We start from the raw sequence: 23,735 nt of genomic DNA, 5'->3' as shown, positions 1-23,735 counted from the left end.
ATCTTGGCATCTCCTAATCTCCTAAAGCATAAACATTTTTTTCTTTTTTCTCTTCCTGGAATTCTTACAGCGCATTCCTCGTTCGTCGATAAAATTTATATAACGTTACTCTTACTCTTTGCGTCCCCTGCATAATTGAGATTCAACGAGACGATGAACCATCAAAACTTTATATAAGATGTAACAAGTATCCACATAAATATTTAAAAAAAATTTAACAAAATTCTAATTTGTCTCACGTTGCAAGGAAAAATTACCGATCTATATAAAATTCACCTAGCGTTTCCGCGAGGAGGGGGAACGAGAAAAATCAAACAAAAAAAGGGAGAAGGAAAAAAAGAAAGGAAGAACAAACGGAAGATGTAACAAGTATCCACATAAATATTTAAAAAAAATTTAACAAAATTCTAATTTGTCTCACGTTGCAAGGAAAAATTACCGATCTATATAAAATTCACCTAGCGTTTCCGCGAGGAGGGGGAACGAGAAAAATCAAACAAAAAAAGGGAGAAAAAGGGGAAAAAAAAAGAAAGGAAGAACAAACGGAAGGCAACTATAGCGAAATTTCACCCTCGGCGATTTTTAACCCCCCTTGTTGCCGCTTGGGTTCGAAGATAACAGGAAGGGGACGAAAATTAAAATTCCACGAGGCGCTCGCGCCAACGGCCGTGTAAATGCGCTTTAATAATAATGTAAACGCGTAACGAATGGGAGTTAACGCGCGGTCACTTTACCGTGAAACGAGGCGACGCGGCGTTTCCAGGGTGGCGTGGGCGGACAGGGGCTCGCGGAGGGCACGTGGACACCCGAAATCCTCCTACCCCACACCCTCCCCTTCGAATTCCAGCCGCGCCACGACCCCTCAGTCTCCGTGCAAACGCACAAACTCGGCGGCGGCCGGGTTAATACGCATAATTGCATAAAATTACCGGGGCCCCCGAATTATCGGGGGCCGTGCTTTAAACGAGCGCCCGATTACACCCGCGACCTCGCCGCGAATAATTCGACTCGGGTTTTCTTCTTTTCCGGACACGTAGATTCTTGGATGAAATTAGCCGATGGCTCGAGAGAAATGGTTCCGCGATGTTTCGAGCATGATTTTCGACGAAGCTTTGCAAATAGATGGTCCGTCTCGGGGCTGGAAGAATTGGAATCTTATAAGCGTCTATGGCTCTAGTTTAGGGGCAGAATAGTGGAATAGTTTTGATGGATAGAATGTTTAACGAAAAGGGAAAGATTGGAGTTTAAGTAACGATATTATTTGCCAATTCGTTTCGTCGATGCTTGCATTCGACGGGTTATATTAAATAATTTATTTGTTACATTGCAATAATGTGCAAGACGGGTGTATTTCTATGTATATAGCCCTGCTGCATCAATCAACGTCATGATTTAATATTTTAATTTAAACTGTGTGTATATACAAACTCTATATATATATGTATATATAAATAATTTAATATAGGCCGGGAAAATATCGCGTGTAATTTAAATGCACGAATAATGAATAGGCCGGATATTGTTTTAACGCGATTTTCCACGGATCAATGCCTCGTGAAGAGGACAATCGAGTTGGTGATAAGCTTATTAACGAAGTAGGAAGTCAACGCCAATTATTCGCCTACCCGTGTATCCGCCAATCTCAAACGCCTCGTCTCAAATCCTGTCCCCCTTCGATACGGAAAGAGAGGGGGGGTTCGATCGGATTGTCGCGGCTATGCTTCAATTTACCCTATTAGACCGTGACGCGCTTCGCTGTTGATTTCTGCCAGGTATCAGATGCACAATGTTTATTGATTCGTTTTAACATGATTAAGCCTATCCGCAGTCGTCGTGAATTTGTTTCATACGGGCTTTAATAGCATTGTCCCTTGTATCTTGTTATCCAATAAGAGGTATTTAATGGAATCGAGAAGCCCTCGTAGAGAAAGAAACTGTAGAGAAAAATTGATTAATCAACGAGCAACGTTTGTTTAAAAAAAAAATCTTATAGATAAATTACAGGGTTATATTAGAGAATATATATATCTATAAATTTTTTGATAATCTCAAGAAATTAGATATTTCATAATGGTAAAGCTCAAAAGGGATTTATAGGGAATTACATTATTATTTTCAGAAAATTTCCTCACCTCAAAGTGGAATAATAATTTTACACGGGGGAAGGATTGGCCCTTTACAATTCCCGTTAATCCCCTACGAATCGTAGAAGTGGCAATCGACCAGATATTAAAACTCGTTCTCCATCGGCAGATATTATCGGGATATTTTGAATAACTGGAAATCCATTCGATATTAATTGGCATTCGGTTTTAATATCACTTGCGATATTCTTCGACACTTTTCGACGGATGGCAGATTTTTCATCGGAATTCATCAACCGCTCGTTAAAAACGTTATAGGACATTCGCGCGGGACGAATTTACAATAATTCGCCATTAATGAAATTACTTGGCGTGCACGCTCGATTGTTGCGTGTATCCTCGTTACGTGCCGATCCGCGTACTACGACTAATTGTAGAGAAAAGCAAGCGAACGAGTACTCCGTTCGTTGTATAAATATAAATATTGTCGATGAATCGACAAAAGGGCACGGAGATTTCGACGCGGAGAAAGAGAACGTTTTCGAAAACAATAATAATAATTTATTCGATAATAACGAGGACGCTAATTGTACGGATTATTGGCAGGATATAATTGTTTATCGACGAACCAACGATTCGCGAAGGATGTTGAAAAATAAAACATGACACGTGTCGCGTTTCATGTTCCATACGAAATTAAACGCTGGAAACTATAAAGTTGTTATATGCAACAAATTAATAAATATATATCATTAATTAATTAAACGAAACGAACTCCTTCTCCCGACATGTAAATAAAATATTCCAAAGATATGGAAGAAACGATAATTTAAAATCATCCATACGAACTTTTAACTCGCTTTCACAATCATCTAATATGAAACATAAATTTGAAAACAATACACCCGGATATAATAAATTATTAAAAATACAATCGTCTCGTTCCAATTTTTCTCCACGAGGACGATTTAAAAAGGGTGAGAAACTGAACTCCTCCTCCACGTTAAGGAATTAATATCGAACGAATCTTTAACGAAATCTCAACAATCTCGTTACCATCGAGTGGAAAGGGTGGATTCTGAATGGAAAGGAAATTCGCCACCGGTGGAGGGGAGGGATCGCGATCGATTTTAGAGGGAAGAAGGGAGAAATGGTAGGGAAAAGTCGCGATATTGCCAATTTCGCTATCACGCTTTCATTTCGACGCAACCCTGCCACCTAACATCGTAAGCATCGTGAACGTTTCCCTTCACCAAGCCAAGACGGGTAAGGGAAAACGAATTTTCCTCGCTATCCCCGAATTTCCACCCCCACTTTCCTCGCAAATGCGTTATGTTATGGTAATACGCGTGTAAGACGCGTTTCCACGCCGTTGTATCGCTCCCGACGTATGCTCGTGCAAGAATTATTGAAAAATCCTGATCCTGATTTCGACAAAGGGATTTCCCTCAGCCTAGAAAAACGGCGATAGCCGTGGAAAAACGGGAGGGGAGAGCGGGAAACGTTATTTCAACGAGAAATTGATATAATAATTTAGAGAAAGCGATGTGGCAATATAGAGATACAGTTTTTAGAAAGTTTGGGATAAAAATTTGGGAAACTGAATTATTATCGGATAATTAGTTAAGATAATTAAGACAGGATTTATTCCTCCTGGATTTTAAATAAATAATAATTGGAACGGCGATAATACTGGAAAACAATTTGTATATATTTGTTATACGTTTGTTTAACGAAATGATATAACAAAAAATTAATTGATGAATATTAATTTCATTGAGATAAAATTACGTTAGAGGATAAAGCATTGAAACATTTTGTATACAGGTATAGCAGGCTGTACGCAAATAATACGCGGTATAATAAATATTTACGGAACAAATAATTCGTGGCAGACTGGCCATAATTAAGTAAAATTGGGACAAATGCGGCAAACAGTGTATTTTGCAAGCAAATGAGCAAACAGGAATATTCCCAAATAAATGCAGAATATAATTCGTAATATAAATAAGCGCGTGTAAATTTTGAAATTGAAGGTGCATTTATTGTAAATCTTACCATTATATTATGAATAAATACACACGTGTAGACACAAGACACTCGACAAATTACACTTTTCTTAATATAATAATTCCCTAACTCGAATATCTTTGAACAAAGATTAACGAAATTCAATAGAAGAATATATATATATTCTTTTTACCACTTTGCCTTACTCCAACTCGATATTTTTCACGTTCCCTCAAATACCTTTCGCTTAAGCGCGAAACCTAATTTTACAGAAGGAAAACCGAAGTGGATACCGGCCGACCGATAATCGGGGTCAACAGGAAGCTGTTCAAACAGGGGTGTAGCAGCAAGCCATCGATCGACGACTCTTCGATCAATCTGTCGAACACGACTTTTCAATTTCCACGCGTAGGTTGATTCGGGTCGGCCCCATACGAGGGTTCGAATGAAACCTCTAAAGAGGCCGCCGCCGGGAAATTCGGGGCGCTGACTCCGGGTTAGAATTAGAAAGGATTATCGGATCAAACGATGGATGCTGACTGCGGATAGATAAATCTCGCTGATGAAGATCGGCTGATAATGGCCCTCGTGGCGTGATTGAATCGAGTGACCCACTAAAGGAAACATTAATCCACGATGAATTGTTATTAATCACGACCGCGCGATCTTATCCTTCGATTTTTCCTTCGATGTTAATGTGGAACGGCGAAAGTGGAAGAACTTGGAAGAAACGGATAAGAGAAAAGACTTAATAAAATTGGAAAGGATTTGTAAGCTTTTAGAAATTTTTACGATAATTTGAAATATTCTATTTTATATATTTAATATTATTGTATTTTTAGGAACTCGTGATGGATAATGGAGATATATTCGAGATTGTATCTTCTCACACGACAGGTTTCACATATCCCTCTGTAATTAAATGATACGTACAAGGAAGTGATTAAAGATTAATTTCACTTCTTCGGAATGAATTTTTCCATAGAAAAACTTGCGGCACGTTACGAACGTTAAAGTTTGATTAAAAATAGAAATTCCATTATCGATTAAATTGTTTTGTTTGCACGAAGACTTTCTCGTCTCTCGGTAATATAACGTTAACGATTGACCGAAATATGGCTGGTTCAGGAACTCGGAATCTGAACGAGCAGTGTCAGCCAAATTACCGATTCGAAGTGATCGATACTGACTACAACCCTACAATGAAGACCCAGATGCATCGTTTCCTCCGCGTCTCTTTGAAATCGAATTTCGGCCATTATAGTTATTCGAATTACCGAAAACCTCGAGGCTTCTCCAGCCTCTGCTCCGTATTTAACGTTTTATTGCCGAGGCTGTTGGCGAATGAAGCCGTGGAAACTGGTACTTGAAATCCATGGTATTTGAATTTGTCGATTTACTTATGGAAATTGGGGCTTCCTTCCCCGACCAAGGAAGAAGATTTTCGGAAATATTATCGTCCAAACTACTCGTTCAAGAGCCTCTCGCCGAGAAGTCATTTAATGGCAAAGCGAATTTCGTTGGAAATTTTTAGAACGTCGTCGTCGATATTTCTTGAAGAGTGCTATTCGAGAAGAAATATTACGGAGGAAATTCCACGATTATTCCTTTAATTTTAATTGAATTACTGTCTTCAAGAATAATATCTCTTCTATAGAATGATATTACATCGAATATATGTACGTATAACTTTAAGTATTATTATTAATTACAAATATCCATCCAAATTGGCTATTTTGGCAGATATCTCGATATTCATCACGAGATGTTTAATGTTAAATCCGAAAAAACAAAATATTTAAAAGGAACGAAAGAGGACAGGCGTGGAATAACAATCTTTTTCCGGATTCTCTCGTTCGTAATAATTAAAAAGTTTAATTTAGTTTTCGACAAGGCCGAAAACGGGAGAATCTCGTGTCTAAATTGAACGAGTTTGTCTCTCCGCCGGGCGTGTGTCGTTTCGCAGTTGACAAAAGTCCGTCGATTTAAACTTGAGCCGCCGGATTCCTCGGTGAGCAAGTTTGAAAGGTTCGTCGCGGGGGCAAAGGAAATCCCCGCCCTATTCAAGAAACGCCTTGGTAAACTGTCGATGCAACCTGAAACGACCTTCTTTGAGAATGTTTCGCAATAACAGAGAAACGTTCGATTAATCAATTCCCAAAAGCAATCGGCGTTATTTCGCTCGATTTCATTCTCGTCGACTCGATTCGAAATTTTTGACTTCTTGCTCGATTTCAGAATCCTCGTTTCTTTTTCCTTAAAAAAAAAAAGAAAAGATGAAATAAAGATGAAGATAATTCACAGGAATTAATATTATATACCCGAGATCGATGTATCTCTCTCTCTCTCTCTCTTGTTATTTCGCATCGAAGATGAAACGCGGTTTAAATTCGCGGAGAATTTAATTTAAGGAAGGTGGAAAAAAGCGTGCAGTATCCTGGCACGAGGTTGGCCACGTTCTAATGAAAATTGAGTTCTGTAAAGAAGGGAGGAAACGTTTAGTCAACATTGGCCGAGCGGGGAAAAGTTTCGAAGGCATCTCTTTAACGAGTGCAAATTGGGATACACTGGAAAACTGCCAAACGTCCAAACGGAGGTAATAAGATATTCCATCCTGCTATCCCCATCGATTGTTGTAAGAAATTCCAAAAGTGTCCTCCAAACGCGATCAATTTTCCACGAATTTCATTCGGTCCCCTAACCTTCCGTTTTATCATTCGCACCGTGATCCGAGCAAAATTGAATCGTTGTAATAATTTTATTGTTCTCCACGCGATGAGATATGTTTCTATTGGACGAATGAACACTTCAGAATAAACATAGACATCTTATCTTACAATAATCGTAATATCGAAATATGAAACGTACTAATAAAAATTTCCAAAAGTACGTACATAAGTTTTTCTTCTCTGATTCGGAAAGTAGGATAAATATTTTTCTATCGATTTTATATTTTAATTTTAACGACGCGAAAATAATTTCCTTTTTTTCTTCTTCTTCTTCTTCTAAGAAGTTAAATCAACTTTAATTAAAAGAAGACCGGTGTAGCGGTGTACTTGGAACGAAGCCTGATAGAGCAATAATTTATACGCTTTTCTCTTATTCGTGGCCAGTTGGAAGGACAAATAATAATACGGTAACCCTATTTCGAGGTAGCACATACAGGGCAGAGTTTAAATTGGAAGCCGCCCGAGGGCTTCTCGTATGCAGTTAACAGGGGTTGTACCCAAGCCTCGGATATTCTACCCGACCACCGATTGCAGTTAACTTCGGCCACTATCCACGAGGATGATACAACGTAGGCGTGTTCGAGAACTCGTTTTGTATTATCTTTCATAACAGCGACCGTGAAATCCTTTCCTTTAATTACTGCATCCCGCGTTCGAGTATAAAACGACTCGGTGCAGATCGGGAGAATTTTTTTGGACGTCATTTCTTTTTCTTTTCTTTTCTTTTCTTTTTTTTTTCAGACGCGCAAAAATATCTTGATAACTTGTGAATTTTGTCTACGACAAAAATTACTACGGTCGATGATCGATGAATATTAGCAATATTGTTCGACGTCTTGATGATAGACCAAGTTTGCCTTTGTTAGAAGTTGGTATGGATATAATAATATCCTGTAATTATATTGTAATACGTGTTAATTAATATCACAGTGTGCGATATGCTCGCTTCTGAGATCTGTATTTGTTACCAAAGTGTCGAAACTTTAAATGATTGGATCGGGTTCCTCGTAAAGTGATTTTAATGATTCTATTATTTCATCTTATCGAAAAGTGATTTCGATTTTCTCTACTTCTCGAATAGATTTCAATGAAATAAAGGCAAACGAATATCACTCTTTACTGACCTCGATTCATATTTCCAAAATTCGGATCAACGGGCAAAATAAAAATTATTATTTTTCGATTCTTCGACGAAGAACTCTGGACGAGAGAAATATCCCGCGCCTAACTATTCAACTATCCAACTATCGTCGCGAGGAAAATACTAAACGAGCAACAAACGGCCAATTCGTTTCGAGATCGAATGGGATTTCCGGGCGAAAAACAAATAAAAACTCTTCCGTCGCACTTGGGCAGCTTCCTAAGACTGTTGCCTTCGTCTCGAGGCTTGGCCAGCCAGGCCAAGGAACGGGTTATCGACCCAGCCCTTAATACGTACACTTATCACGCTGCAATGATCCTGTTAGCAACTTTTTTCCACCTCTCCCTCCCCCTGCCTCCTCTATTCTTTCCATAAGATGGACGAAGAGAGAGAGAAAGAGAGAGAGGCGGAGAGACGGTTAAACAGAGCGGGTCTTTATTGGCTTTGGAAACCACGAAAGTGCTCGACCGACGTTTCTCGCGCTGACAGACCAAATTTCGTCCAAGGCTGATGATAATATCGTTTCTCGGAAGCGAGAATCCTCTATAGGATAAATTAGAGTTATTTATATCGATTATCCTTGTCCCTATTTTTACCACATCAGGAATTGTAATTCTGACGAAGATAATTGCGATAATGGCGAAACGGTGAAAGCGATAGGAAGATAATAAAAAGGAAAATCGTTAGGGGAATATTTTAATACAAAGAGGATAAAAGGAAATTTTTGATAGATACCTCGTCAAGGTATCGAATATTCTGTCGAATATTGTTAGTAGGATAGTTTCACGCCTATCACGCTCGTAAATTTTAATAATAACGGCATTCGTAAAATTACCACGTTGATCCGTGTAACGATATCGAAACATCGATTGTGCACCGTGGAGTGATTATTCCATTATGATGCAATTACTTCACAACTATATTATAATGTATTCCTTGTTATGTATATTGGACGTTAATTTAAACACGGGTGATACGCTGTGAATTGTTTCATCAACCGTGCGGTAGGATTATCATATCGAAGGTAATAATAATAATAATAATAATAATAATAATAATAGGTTGACACGAAATTACATTTAGAGCCATTGTAACTGCAAGACACGAGTCCCTTTGCCTTCGTCAAACAACTACGCGAAATGTTGTTTCTTTATTTCGTCAGATTTATTCGTCGAGAAAAAAAAGAAAAAATTGGCACGCATCAATTACATCCTTCTACTCTAAAAAAAAAAAAAAAAGAACGATAGACACAACTCAAAATAAATATATATTATTTCATCGTGTAATCGCTTACATGATTTCGTCACGGAGATATCGTCCAAAATTAATAGACATTTCGAACTCTGTCTGTAGCACGTACACGTAAGAAGTATAACCCGATCCTATAAAAGTTAACTCGTTATATCCATTGAAATCGTTTTCCATTTCATTCCCTTTACAATCGAGTCGGGAACAAGCGACGAATCAATACGAATTAAAATCCTTATTAACCGGATACCGTTGATACGAGCCGGGCGTGAGTGTTTGCTGGCCATTAAAATCACGGAAAAAACAATTAAAAACGCAGCGCCGGTGTAGATGAATCGGCGACCAGGCCGATTTTAATTGCGAGCCGGTTCTCTATTAATTTCCTATAAATATCCCCGGCTGCGTCGGCGTAATTGAAATAATTATCATGGAACGCGGGCAATCTGGTAATTAAGAGGCGCATCGAAACGAAGACAAAGTCGTGGAAGGGATATGTGTGCGTGCGTGTGGGAGGAAGAAGAGAAGGTAGGGGAGGGGGTTCGCGTGTAAAACTACGGGTCTAAATTCAACGGTATAACGGCAAAGCGTTTTCGAACAAAACGTAACGATCGCGGGGACAAACAAATTTTCCAACAGCTGTGCCACGATCCAACGATTTATTTGCCCGTCTAATGATGCGTGGAACGCTAATTAATTAACCTTCGTCGACGCAGCTGTCGTTTAAGAATCGACCCTGGTTCATTCGTCCATAATTACGTGACAAATTTTAATTAATTCACCGTAATTATCAAGAACCGGCGGGGAGGGAGAGACAAAAGAGATAATATACGGGCACATATACCATGATCCAAGGTTTCTTAAAACTAAAAAGAATAATTTCAATTGTTTCGAAAATAAATATTTCCTTTCGCGTTCTTTTAACATGTATTTCCGAATTTTTCAAAGATCATGTCAGAGACTTAAGGAGGAAACGGCGAGTTACTTTTCAACGATTTCAATGAAAGAGGAATTACTGGACGCCCGGTATATGCAATTATCGTTTTGTCGCGGGGAGCCACGTATTCCTATCTCCGTGGGGACGCGTCGACGACGAGAAACAGGAAGAAGAAGTTTCGAGGGACGACGATAATAAGAAGATTGGGAAACTTACCGACATCCTTGGAACCACCCCATGTACCCAGTTGCGCCTGGCGTGCTAATCGAGACAATGCGTCCACGTACACCCTGGATGCGGCTGCGGCTCCTGGAAAATAACGAAGCACACACACACAACGTGCGTTTGAGTTGTGTTTACAGCAAGTGTTTACATCGCGATTTTCCTATATCTCTTTATTTCTTTCTTTTATTTTCTTTTTTTTTTTCTCTCTCTCTCTCCCTGGTCGCGATAATTCAACGACACGGTACTTTCTCTTTAATTAAAAGGGTCCACGCGCACAGAGATATATGGCTCCTTAATCGTATGGAAGTTCCATCGACTCGTCTGGGATGGGACCGTTTTTAATTTCTCTTGGGAATTATTTAATAATTAAACCGTGTATTCTTCCGTGTATTCCGACAATTGTTACTTTTCTCTTTCGATTATATTTTAATTTCTGCCTCCACTACACGGACGGATTAATATTTAGCGGGCGAGTAACGGGTAGTCTTTGACCTTCCGCCTTCTTTTTCTTTCTCTTTCCTTCGTCGTGTGATGGATCAATGAACGAATTAAATCCGTTGTCTTTTTTTCTATCTCTTTCTCTCTCGCGTTGAATATACAGGTGTGAGAATCAATTACAAGGTATTGTTCAACCTTTTAAACGTTATAGTTTCACCAATACTTATTTAAGTAAATAGTATTCTCGTATAAAATTCATTTTGATAAATAATTAGAATTGATAAATCAAAGAGAAAAGAATCAAGTAGGCTCGATAATATGGCGAATATAATTTCTTTTCATCCAGAATATACATCTTTTTTCTTAATACGATGAATTCCAAGTTAAATTTTACACAAAATTTTTCAAAAGATTTATCTAAAAAAAAAATCTAATTGCAATTAAATATTCATCGAAGTCGTTTCTTTGTAATATTTTACATACAAAAAAAATAAAGCTTTATTCGTGATCATAAATTAAATTTGACGATACACAAGAATATCCCCAATACAAATATATCCATTACATATTCGCTAATTATCGATCACCTAATTATTACATGCACGCACGTGTATGCAATCAAATAAATAAATTAACCATCCAAATACAAATTACCGTTAATTCGAGCAAAATTAAAAGAGAATGAAAACTTTTCATTCGACTTTCCTTTTCCATATATATACAACAACCCCTTACGTATAACGAAAGTCCAGCTCGTTCATAGCCTCGTCGAAGGGGTGGTGGAATAAAACCGCCGTTAGAAGTGGTCTGGTTATCAATAAAGAACGATCATTTCCCACGAAAAGTCCTCGTTAAAGGCTATGGGGTGGAAAAATTGGGACGGTACTAGGAAGAGCACGAATGGGTGGTAGTATGAGTGGTGGAGGGGGTGGTACGGTGGAAATTGGCCGGTGTGTACCCTGTTTCCTCGGAGAATCCCTCATAAATATAAGGGTTGTTTGGTTCGTAACTGGCTGCCGTGGCGTAGGGAAAAAAAGGAGAGAAAGAGAGGAAAAAAGGAAGAAAAGCTCGGACAAGAGGGATAGGGAATATCTCGAAAAGAATGAACTTGTATAAAAGTGTAAGGGTTGTTTTATGGCGAAGGGAGAGGCGATCGTTCTCCTGTTGTCCTCTTAAGATCGGCCCATGGTTCTGCCAAGGAAAATAGTGGACACTTTGGATTTAATTGTGTAATTTCTTTTAAATTTTATTAATAATAGACGTTTAATAACTCGATATTTTGAGGAGATTATATAGTTTTTTCTTATGTGATATAAGAAGACTTTTTCGTACAATAAAAGTATCTTCGTTGATAGTTACCAAAATCGATCAACTTTTATTTGGAAAATTTTTGATTAATCAAAGAGCCTTGTTTTATTCGAATTATCCTGTTTAATCTTTTCGCGTTGGTGAAATTCTTTGGTGAAGAACTTTCCAGAGGCAAAAAAAGAAAAGGAGGTCGAGGCTGATCTGGTTTACCCATTACGTTCTCCTCGAGGAAAATCGCTCGCCCCATTCATCCCTATTGAGACAAAAGCAAGGCATTAGACGTGCACCACAACCGAATACCAATTGCAACCGAGAAGTATTAAGTCGCACCCTCCAGTTTAATCCTTCTTGCTCTTCTTCAAGAACGATTGTGAACGCGTTGTGAATCGATTTTATATTTGTCAAAGTCACCTGAAAAATCTTAAATCTTTCTCGTTTCTTTTTTTTTTTTAAATTAGAACTCCTTCATCGATTTTACTCGCGATGCATAAATAACAAATAACGAATATTATAAATTATAGAAAGAAAAAGAAAAACGTATTTGTAATGCAATACGAGCGTGAAAGGATTAACGATTTATCACTCCATTATTCGTACAGGCTTCGTTATCAAACGTGGAGAGAAATTTGAATAATTCTATTTTCTTTATATCCAATATATTTTATACGTACGAATAATTCTTTAATTTTCTCTAATATAAAGATAAGGATATCGTCCCATCGTCTTTTTAAATTTAAAATTTTCACGAGTAGATTCACCGTCTGCCGTCTGAAATATTTAATAAAAGCGCGTTAATAACACAATTTAGGAAAGTAGGTGAAACTAATTAGTCCCCTCTCGATCACAGCCCCAACCCCGTGTTTACTGTAATGCAAATTCAAACGACCTTGAAGCTTATAACCTCCATCGTACACCTCGAGTCCCATTCTGTTTCCTGGTCCTTGTCCGAATAGGTTTGCTTGACGGGGATGGAGGAGGCCACCCTCCACTCGTTACGGTGTTAATTGTTATTCTCGGTCGTTCTCCGTAATTACACAACGTTTCACGAGCAAAGGCCTCGCTCGACATCGAGTATGTAACGCCAAGGTTTCCCCCAGCACTATACCCCCACTTGCAATTGGAAATTGGAATAATAATCAGGCAGGTGATGAAATTAATTATCGATTATTTCCAACGCCTTTCCTATCTTCCATCGTGGATAATTTCATTTCAAAATATATCCTTTCGTGCCTGAGCACGATGAATAAAATCCGTAGTCACGAAACGTACATTCGGATTATCCCTTGTTTGAATTATTATTATTCCAACAAGATTTATCATTCAACAAGAAAGATTTTCTTGTTTCATTTCCATCAATATTCGGGCCAAGACAATACTGCCTCGCCATTAAATTATATCCTAGTCGTATCCTTTCGTATAAAAAATCAATGGATACAAAATTTGCAAAATCAACAAAATCGAACAAAATTGTATCTGTACAACATCTGTACTCGAAAAATTGATTCGATCGACTCGATGAAAAACTTCAATCGTCTCGAACTTTCGCCTATAAATTAAATAAAGATAAATTCCAAATCCAATTTCTCAAAAAAAAAAAAAATAAATAAAAAGAAATAAGAAGAGAACCCCTAACGACCTTCACCCTATCAAAAAGAATCCGCATAGTCCAACCCTCTCGTAGAAGAGGGATCGTTTAAGCGAAATCATTCAGAATCCCATCCGGAAGGTTGAAAATCCCGAAAGGCGCGTACGGGAGAAATTTTCAACCGACAACATCCCTCCCTCCCTCCCTCCCTCTCTCGGAAATGAAGCGGAAGAGAGACGCGTGTAATCAAGCGGATGTCGACAAGCGGAATTTCGAAGAGGTGTGCCCCCTCCCCCCTCGATAGCGGGGTTGGAAGGTTGGAAGGTTTCAAATATGACGCGGGGGAGCAGATTTCCAGAGTATTAGCAACCCCTCCGGTAACCACCAGTCAGCACCACGGCCGCTTTTACGACGACGGCGCCTCGATTCTGACCTTGCGCGAGGCAAAACTCGCGTGAATACTTGAGACTGGGGTGCTCCTTTCTTCCGCCTTCTTCCTCTTCCCCTCTCCCCCCTTTCCACGCTACGTCTCACTTCCCGCGACTCTTTAACGTCGGAAACGCGTCTGGCTACCGGTGGAGAGAATCTGATTCCATGGTAATTGCGTAGTTTACTAGCTTGTCGGGAGTAGAAGAGACCTCGTGATTTGGAAAATTGGAGAATTATACCGGTGGGTATGGGTGAGAAAGATGTTTGTCTCCCTTATTCTTATCTTCACAGAATGTAAAAAATAGGATGAATTTCTGAAACAATTATTGAAATAAAGTGGCGAAACGTAAAGAAACGTGGAATAAATGATATTTAATTTGGAAGAGGGATATAAAAAGAACTGTCTATAATTTTCCAAAGGAAAATCGTAATACAATTGATTTTATTTTTTTAAGGCAATTTCTCGTGCAATCTTTATTACGTGCACGGAGCAAGAAATTATTAAAAGTCTGATCCGTTTCCTGTGTCGCGATTTCATCCAAGCTTCTCGGTTATAATTCGACTGGTAATTGGAGATTAATCTTGGCGACAGACTCATCATAAGCCCGAATAAAATTCATCGATCACCTTTCGAAATTCGTTTCACCGAAGGCAAATAGCGAAGAATCCCCCGTTGAACTTTGCTCTTCACTCTTGGAGAGTGAATCGATCAAGCCATTTACATTCAAATATCGTTGCAAACCTTCGTTTCCTTATAACGAGACACAATTTAATTTTCCTTCTTGTAATTAAGCGGTTGCTAAATCGGTGCGAATGTTTCACGTTCAATTTAACTCAATTATCAATCATAGTATTACGAATAATATTAATACCAATAGCGATATTTAACAACATCAATATTAATAAGAACATTAATATTAATGTTAAATAATTAATTTTATAATCATTCATGTTTATTTCATCATCGTTAATATTTAAAAATTGTAAATTTAAATTACGATACGAATGAAACAATATCCCCAATATCCAATTTCTTTCGTAACGAAACAACTTTGAGGTAATTTATAATTAAAACTACAACATTTACGTTTCACTAACTGCAAATAATTCTACCTTTTCTTGATAATAATATTACCGTCCAATACGTACGATATCTTTCTCGTCTCGATCAGAAATTCGTCACAAATCTCTGACAAATTTCCAACGATAAAGAATTTATCCTCAGCCACCGATAAACACACTCTTCTCCCTACGGTTCAAAGAACTCGCCGGGATTGGATTCGAGAAGAAGCTCCCTTCCCTGGTCAGAGACATTAAATTACACAGCTCGATGCTAATTAAGCATAGTTACCACGCCATTCGAATTAACTCGGCAAATTCTCTCGATGGGTTGACAAAAACCGTCCTCCCCATTCTCGTCTCATCCCCTCCTCCCCGAGCTTAGCTCGTTCGCCTGTCCGCGGAACACCGACATAACGAGATGTGGGTCTGAAAAACGCGAGCCATAAGGGAGGCTGTGAGTGTGTTGGAGGGGTAAACAGGAGAGGAAAGGGTCTGAAAGGATGCGACTGAATCGGATTCGTCGTCAACTAATTCGTTTCAAAAACCGGAGGCGACGGAGCCAGTCAATTAGCGCTTCCCTCTCCCTCCTCCCCCTGTATCCGGGGGTAAGCTGCCTCGGAAATATGGGCTTTTCCATCCGAGCTATTTAAGAGCGATGACGACGACGACGACGACGACGACGACGACGAGGACCGTCGTTGATTACCTTGGCTTGGAGGATTCCGGGGTGTTGGGATACCGAGGGGGTGGAGGCTCGTGAAAACGCTTTCGATCGGAGGCGGAAAAAAAAAAAAAACGAACGTTCCATACCGTTTGGTGGTATTCGAATTATCGGGGATCCTGTAATCCTGCGTGCGGATCGAATTGTTGAACGTGGAACGGCTCGAGGAAATTGTAGGGTTTGTTAAATTCTCTTCCGATCACTTGTTGCGATTTAGATCCGTTCTCTCGATCGTGCAACCTGTGAATGGAATTATGGATTAAGTGGATTAAGTTTCTTTTTCTCGTATCGAAACGTCTCCCTTTCAGCGTTTAAAAAAATTATCGTAGCCTCTTCAGATCATTTCGGGATAATTTCGTCGGGATAAGCTTCGAAGATCTCTCGTTTTTCGACTGTATATTTAACGAGAACAACATCATTGTAGCGCAATAATGAACATCTCTTTCATCTCGAACGCAAAAATCACACAATCACACGGGAAATGAGGAAATGAGCCACGAGTAAAAAAAAAAAAGAGAAAAAAGAGAGAGAGAGGAAGAACAATTATTCAAATTGAACCATGACGCGTTTCAATTTCAACAGCGGTGTAATTCCGCGGGAAGGAGAGGGAGGGAACGCATCGTCATCGCGTTAATTCGATGCAAAAGCTTGAAACACGCCCCCAGGATAGACGACGCGCGAATATCTTTGACGAGCGTTACCAATTCACAGCCGGCTCGTTTGTTTACTGAAAAACAGGCTGGCAGAATAAACCGAGTGTTTAAGAGAGAGATTTGAAGAGTGGAAGAGACTCTGGAGAGTCTCGCTCGCGAGAACCGCCTCCAGGCCCTGAACTCTCTTCTTCTCTTCCTCTCTTTCCCTTTCTTTCTCTCTCTCTCTCTCTCTTTCTTTTTTAAATTTTTCTCATCAGAATAGTCGGACGGATGGGGAGTGTTCTCTCATCATCAACGAGAAGGAGGAAGAACGTCAAATAACGTTCGAACGAGGAACGACAAAGAGGAAATCGTATCCAATCTTGTTGCAGGATCACAAGGAGGGGGTGGTATTTTTTTAAAATTAAATTTCTCATCCCGTTGGATAGAACGATCTCTTCTCTCCTCGGCCTGAAACAATAAAAGACATCCCTCCAACCAACAACTCTTCCCTCTCGCTCCTTCATTCTCCCCTTTCTTTCTTCCTCTTCTCTATTACCATCTCTCTCTCTCTCTCTCTGTTTCTCTCTCTGTTTCTCTCCCTCTCGAGGAGAAACAAGGCACAGGTTGAGGTTGAAGTATAGAAAGTCGGAGCTCTCGTTCAAGAGGGTACCATAATTTACGCTTCACTCGTTTCCTCATCGTGTATACGTAACGTGTACGAATGAAGCATAAATTCACCCCGCGCGCCTTCCCTCCTTTTCCGTCTCTTTTTCCTTGCCCGAGCACGGAGAGGGGGAGGGGGAAGGGTACTTGTACGCCCGAACAGGGAACGTTTAGCAGCGCGAAAACCCGTGGACGAGGAAAGGAAAGGAAAGAGAGGATGGAAGGAAGGAAGGAAGGAAGGAAGGAAGGGTTTAAACGGTGGAGATAGGGATGGTGAATGGGCGAGACGAAATGAAGGAAAAAGTTCTGCCCCTTTTCTACCCTCGCTAGTTCCACGCTCACGGTTTGTTTCATTTGCGCGTTACACTGCGAATGAACGATGGGATCATATCAAAGATGCACGCGTGAAAATTATGCGTGCGCAAATTGATGGTGGAGTTGTGGCGAAAATGTAATTCTATATCTGTAAAATCCACGTGGAAAATGGGGAGGAATGTTCCATCTTGCGGCGGGGTGAGACCGTCTTTATGAATTTTTGACCCTGCATTAATTTTTATCTCTCTGGGAAGAAACCAAGCCATCTATGTATAAAATGAAATTCTGTATTCATCTGTAAGAGAAATAGAATCGAGACAAATATATATATGTAAAAATACATAAGTAAATAGACACATTGACTGGAAGTTTCAATTTTTCTTTCCTCCTTCCTTTTCTTGGTAAAATTTTCAAATTTTCTAGGATTATTTTATGGAATGATCGTTTCGAATTCGATCTTCGGAATCTTTCTTTAACGAGATCAAAGGATTTCATATTTTATTTCCCTCTTGTCCAATTATCCAGTAAAGAGGGTAGAATCGTGTAGAAGGAAAGACGTTTCCAGAATTTTATTCTATCGATAGAATTTTATCTTTATTCTCTTGTTTTTGTCCGATCTGGAACACCTGGGATATCGCTGTTCCCACGATTCTTTGCCGCGTCCCACGTTTATTTATCGATGAAAAGAAAATGGAACGGCGAGAATAAAAAGTTTGGAGAATCTCGTACATTATTTTTCACCTGGAGATTAGCCTGGACTATAATCGTCGCGCGACGTATCAGAAAAATTAATTTATCCAGCATCCAGAGTTATTTTATTTAATTTCATTTCTACGGGGAAACTGGTATTTTTCCATTCTGAACGCGATAACGATTCTCAAAATCTCATGAATATCTTGATTTATCGGTACTTGGTATTTGGAACGGAGAGAATCTTTCTTTTAAAATTTACCTTTAAAACTGGCGTGGCTCTTACTGTTTCCCGAGAGTTTATCTTTCCTTTATTCACATGGAAATTGGGAGGAGGGGGAGAAAAAAGAAAAACGAAGCAGGAAACATCGCGACCATGAATACAGATTACCTTCTTTCATTCTATTAAACTCGCTTGTTATAAATCAAAATATATATACAACTCCAAGAATAAGAATTTCTGACACGAAGAATTTCTCTCGCCCATTTATCAAGAGAATAAACATTCGATTAAATTTAGAAAATTTTAAGCAAGGAATATCATTTACGAAGCGTTAAAATGTTCCGTTATTTCGTTTTTAAAATTGATTCCATAAAACTTCGAGCCGTGTTTATTTTATCTTTTCATTGCTAAATTTTAGAAAAATCTATGGAAACTTATCGATCTAATTTCAATATTAAAAATAGCGTTCCGAATATATAAAATCTTGATTATTATAATCTTAAAATTAGCTTAAAATTTTCTCCAAAACAACGCGCTGAAAATCACGTACCGCAAATTAAAAAGAAAAAAAAAACAGAAATTATTCCCTGCATAAAAATTAATCGAAAAATTTCACTTTCCAACTAAAAAATCCAATTCAAACGTATCCAATAAATTTAAAAAAAAATTCGATTCCACGGCGTCCACGGTAAAATAACCTCGGACCGATTATCTTCTCGTATCCAATCAGGCATCGATTTTATTTTTTACACCGGAAACCTATTCACTTTCCGTTCTCTCTCACACGTCCTCTTCTCGCGGAAAACATTGGAATAGCCTAATGGTGGGAGAAAGAGTCTAATGGGGGGAGAGAAAGACGCGTGGCAAACGAACGAAAACAAAGGGAAGGGGGAAAGGGGGGCTGGCAGAGCGGAAGAGACAAAGCTGTCCTCGGTCACACTGGGATTTTCCGAGTTTCCACAACACGGAGCCGGGGTATTAACCTGGATAACAATAAACGTTAAGGTCCGGTGCAGGAGCGGTGGCTGCGCTTCCGGTACGCTTGCACCACCGGAATAATCCACAGACGTACGGTAAAGCGCGCCAGTCTAACGTGAAAATAGCCCTGGAAAACGTGGCCGCAACTGTTTCGAATTATTCGCGATCGTGGAATCGCGTCTCCCCGTCTTTGCGATTTCCCCTCTTCGAAAAAAGGGGAAACGCGTCAAGGAAACATTGTATTTTCTCTAAGTAAGGGATCAAATAATTTTCGTTTCCTATTTATTTCAATTCTCGAATTCAGAGATCCCTTAAGGATTGTTGTAACGATCGGGTCCATTTTAATTCGAAGCGATCGATGGAATGAAATCGATGGAAAGTGATTTGGATTTGCTGGAAAAAAAAACAATATGTATATTTTTGTTTCGCTTGAGTTTTTACAATTGGAAAAAGTGTATTAATATTTATATAATTTTTATTCGAAGATTTTAATTGTAGAGATTTTACCTTTGAGATTTGAGTTGCAAGTCGTATTTATTTATTCTGCGCGTAACAGGCAGACAGAGTACAGTCGATAGATCATTATTTCGTGAAAGAGGATCGAAGGCGATGTATTTTTCTTCGCCTTTTGAACGGGATGATGACGAAGCACTTATGTACAGAGAAAGTTACGTGTATGCTTTTCGTTATTAATTACCTTGCTCGTTGGAAAATCTTCTCTTCACATCTGAGAGAGACTCCGCATGACATGGCGGAAACAAGATAAATTTAATGGAAAAAATTCGAAAAAGAAATGAACGAGAGGAAGACGGTGATAAAGCAACAGCAAGCCATAAAATTCATACGTTTTATAATAATTCCACCAACCACCAGTTTTATTAACAAACTCAATTTTACTCTGATGTTAATGAAACTTTGTGAATATAATACACAGCTCAATGATTGTACGCACCGGTCTTTTTTTTTTAAATATTATTTTTCGTGTAAAACGAATAATTTTAAATTTTAATACTATCAATATTCTATCGTTCCAATATTCAAAACAGATAATTCGCCAAGATCAGAATTCTCGGATTAAACGAATTTTCTTTGATAATAAATCACTCATTAAAATCAGAGTTATAACAAACTTTTATCTCAATTACTCACTGTACTTAATTTACCAAATTTCCAAATCCAAATAATTTGCGATGGAATAGAAAATTTATTCCATATCGTACGTACTACTTTAAATAGACCCCTTTCCGACCTCATCAGCTTCGCACATCCCCCTCCTCCCCCCAAAAACATCGGATATCCACGATGTCACAAAGGATCCAACGAATCGTCCCTTCGAATCTTCGATCGAATCACCGGATCAGCAAGATCTCTCTCAGCGGCGATGAAGTTCTCGAAGGAATGCGAAAGCGTCTAACGTTGATCGCTAGAGAACGAGATAAAGAGATACAGATAGATAGAGAAAGAGAGAGAGAGAGAGAAATCGTCCAACAGGGTAGAAACGCTGAGCAACCCCGAAATTGCCCACCCTCTTGTTTGCGGCCAGCCTAGCGGAGGGTGGTTCCAGGAGAGGGAATCAGAAGGCTGATGGTTGAGGCAAAGGCATCAGGAATTGGAATCTGTCCGAATGTGAACGATCCCCATCCTCCTTCAAGGGGGATCTGTACACGTACGTGTCGGTGGACACTGTCTTCGAGCTGTCTCCAAGTTGCACGCAAAGCCAACCAATCATCCTTCGTCTTCGTTCACAACTATCGGCAAACTTTCGTCTGTTGGAATGAATGTGTCCCGGCCTGATGGATCAACCACCGATCGCGACCCACTATTAGAACGTTTCGAAATTGAGTCGAGGAATCTTGGTGATATTCGGTTTGTTCGTTGTTGCTCGCAAATATTCGTTTGTTATATATTTTCATTATTATCGTGGATACTGAAAACAAATTTCATTTGCGAAATTCGAAATATAAAATTGCAGGGGGATTTTTTAACGCAGGAACATTTCGATATATTGAAAACGGTTAGGATCGGTTACGTGAAATTTTGTCATACCCCTGCGATATCTCATGTATGCAATAACCTTCGCTCACTTTGGTATTCGCCACCGTTTCGCATCAATTTGTCAATGCCACAAGATTCTCCCCCATTGACGGATCAATTTGACATGATATGGGGATGAGGAGAGGTATTTACAAGAGCAAGTCTTGCGGCAACTCTGTTTCTCTCGATTAACTTTTCAACCATTTAAAAGTAATTGTATATTATATCAGTCTCATTTAATATCTTGCTATTGCAAATGTTTTATATTGAACGTGGATCAAAGCCAAGCAAAAATCCACGTATATTCATCAATTCCCTTCGAATTTTTAAAACCACGTACAATTTTCGTAAATATCCCTACTTGGAATTATATGTGAAAAGAATCCATGAGCTTTAATTTTAATTATAACGACGAATCCACACTGTCTGTTTCAACTCTTCGATCGAATAGGGGAAAAAAAAAAACTTCAAACTCAATCGATCGGAAATTACGTTGGATAGAAAGAAAAATTCCCCCTGTCGAGAAAACGAGGCGTCGTTGATGATAGCGCGACACCCGTCTTAAGCAATCGATCGCAGACTGGAAAAACCGATACGCGCCCACACCCGCGACAGATTTTTCCTCGAATCGAGACACGCGGTTATAGCGGCGCAATTTCACGGCTGAACGCCTGGCCGCGAAATAAAAAGCCGCGAGTAACCGACGAAGGGGGTACAATTGAAAACGTTGACGTGTTCGGCGGCTTGCATAACGAGAGTCATTCCTCAAGCACGAAACTTTGCCGGGGGAATAAATGGCGTCGTCGTATTTTTTCCCCCTTTCTCTTTTTTCTTCCTTTTTTCGGCCACGATCCGTCACCACGGTCCGTTTTCCACCCCCGATTTCGCGGGCCGAGGAAAACTCGTGGAAACTCTTTTTCTCGTTCCAACGATCGAAATATCGATTCGATCTCTCCGTGCACGAATTGCGAACGAAGCCGCAGACGAGGAAAATATCGGTATTGTTATTTCGATTTTTGCTTAGGTAATTCCACTCCCACTCCTCGAACATTGTTCGTGAACCTGTGAGAGAAAAGTTTGGCATTATTTTTGTTTGCGATCGATAGCGTTGCAGATAATCGCGCTTTGTAATAAAAATTTTACTCCATTTGCGTATGAAGAATTGTTCATGTATCATGGTAAGAAAAAAGTGCGTATACCTGTTTTGAAAATAATTGGATCGAGTTGGAAGGATTTTTCGAGCAAAGGGACGAACAAAAGGAAAATATAAAGGCGGAGATACTTGGAAATTTGCAAATTCGATAATTATACTGCTAATTTCCCCGACAATTCTGAATTGAGCCTAGCGACAAATTAAGCTATTGACGACACGGAGGTGGGTAAGCGCTTTTAATTAGAAAAGTCTCTCTTTCCACGGTCGTCAAAAAACACGATTCCAGTTCCAAACACGAGTGCCCGTCCTAATTTCCCTTACAATGAGCCATCGCACACTCCAATTAAAACCGACTCGTCGTGAAATTCATCCTCCTTTTTCACTCCCTTCGTAGGAGCTATCACCGCACGCTTTCGTCCCTATTACATTTTTCAAAGAAATCAATTTCGATTCTTGCGCTCTCCTTGATCGAAAAAATATATACTTCCCTCAAAATTGCCCCCAAACTCGAAACAAAAATTTCCTTTCGACAGCGTTTCCATTCCACGCTCAAATAACTCGTCCGATACTTTTTATATCGTGTCCCAAACAATTCTCAATAAATTTCCTCCTCTCCAGAGCGCGGAAACAGGGGGATTAACGACGTTTTAAGCGTCGTGGCGCCACCCCCAGAATTTCTATTCGCAAGCTTATTCGAAAGTACGCGAGTCACGCGTCAAGGAGATATTGTTTCTCGCGTAATACACTCGATATGCGTCTCCCATAAATCACCACGGCGAGAGAAGACAGTGGCGAAGGAGAAGGGATTGCTTGTCGATATACGCTCGGATCAAAATATCCATTTTTCACGATTTAATACAGCCTGTGTACGGGGGAGATCTTTGGCGGAGTGTAGAGGAGAGAAGGCAACAGCTGCCAACGGCAACCCGCCCTCCAAGACCCTGGAATCGTAAAATTCGTATATGAAACGCGTGAATGAAACTTGCACCGTGCATACAACGGTGTCTTGTATATATCACACATATACATAACTTCAGAAACGTGTTTTCTACCAGTGAAAAAAAGTTCTTGTAAAAGTGTCGCGGATTTATTCGAAAATTTGTGACTCGAGAAAGTACGTACTTTTTTTT

The 23,735-nt window shown here is 39.4% G+C and overlaps 1 protein-coding gene and 2 long non-coding RNA genes across 8 annotated transcripts in view; 1 reads left to right on the top strand and 2 right to left on the bottom strand.

Moving 5' to 3' along the window:
• LOC108000921 (trichohyalin) overlaps positions 1-23,735 on the bottom strand; it is a 174,382-nt gene that overhangs the window by 54,135 nt on the left and 96,512 nt on the right. For 2 of the 3 annotated variants that reach the window (XM_062085269.1, XM_062085270.1), the window contains one exon: positions 10,363-10,455. The exons of the other annotated variant lie outside the window; for it this stretch is intronic. In XM_062085269.1, the coding sequence (XP_061941253.1) occupies positions 10,363-10,455 (93 nt within the window). The remainder of the gene's footprint in view (positions 1-10,362; positions 10,456-23,735) is intronic. 3 annotated transcript variants of the gene reach the window in all.
• LOC114576878 (uncharacterized) overlaps positions 1-23,735 on the top strand; it is a 141,856-nt gene that overhangs the window by 70,779 nt on the left and 47,342 nt on the right. Inside the window, exons 2-3 of one of the 2 annotated variants that reach the window (XR_003696399.2) lie at positions 4,367-4,864; positions 4,937-5,784. The exons of the other annotated variant lie outside the window; for it this stretch is intronic. This is a non-coding gene — a long non-coding RNA (uncharacterized LOC114576878). Of the gene's footprint in view, positions 1-4,366; positions 4,865-4,936; positions 5,785-23,735 lie in introns of those variants that run through there. 2 annotated transcript variants of the gene reach the window in all.
• The window catches only part of LOC114576877 (uncharacterized), a 36,937-nt gene continuing 25,754 nt past the window's right edge, over positions 12,553-23,735 (bottom strand). For 2 of the 3 annotated variants that reach the window (XR_009832753.1, XR_009832752.1), the window contains exon 3: positions 12,553-23,546. This is a non-coding gene — a long non-coding RNA (uncharacterized LOC114576877). The remainder of the gene's footprint in view (positions 23,547-23,735) is intronic. The other variant, XR_009832754.1, reaches the window with a different exon arrangement.

The sequence above is a fragment of the Apis cerana genome, linkage group LG14, assembly GCF_029169275.1.
Source record: "Apis cerana isolate GH-2021 linkage group LG14, AcerK_1.0, whole genome shotgun sequence".
Taxonomy (NCBI): Eukaryota; Metazoa; Arthropoda; class Insecta; order Hymenoptera; family Apidae; genus Apis; species Apis cerana.
Note: the sequence above shows the minus strand (reverse complement) of the source record. Positions and strands in the feature narration are given on the sequence as shown.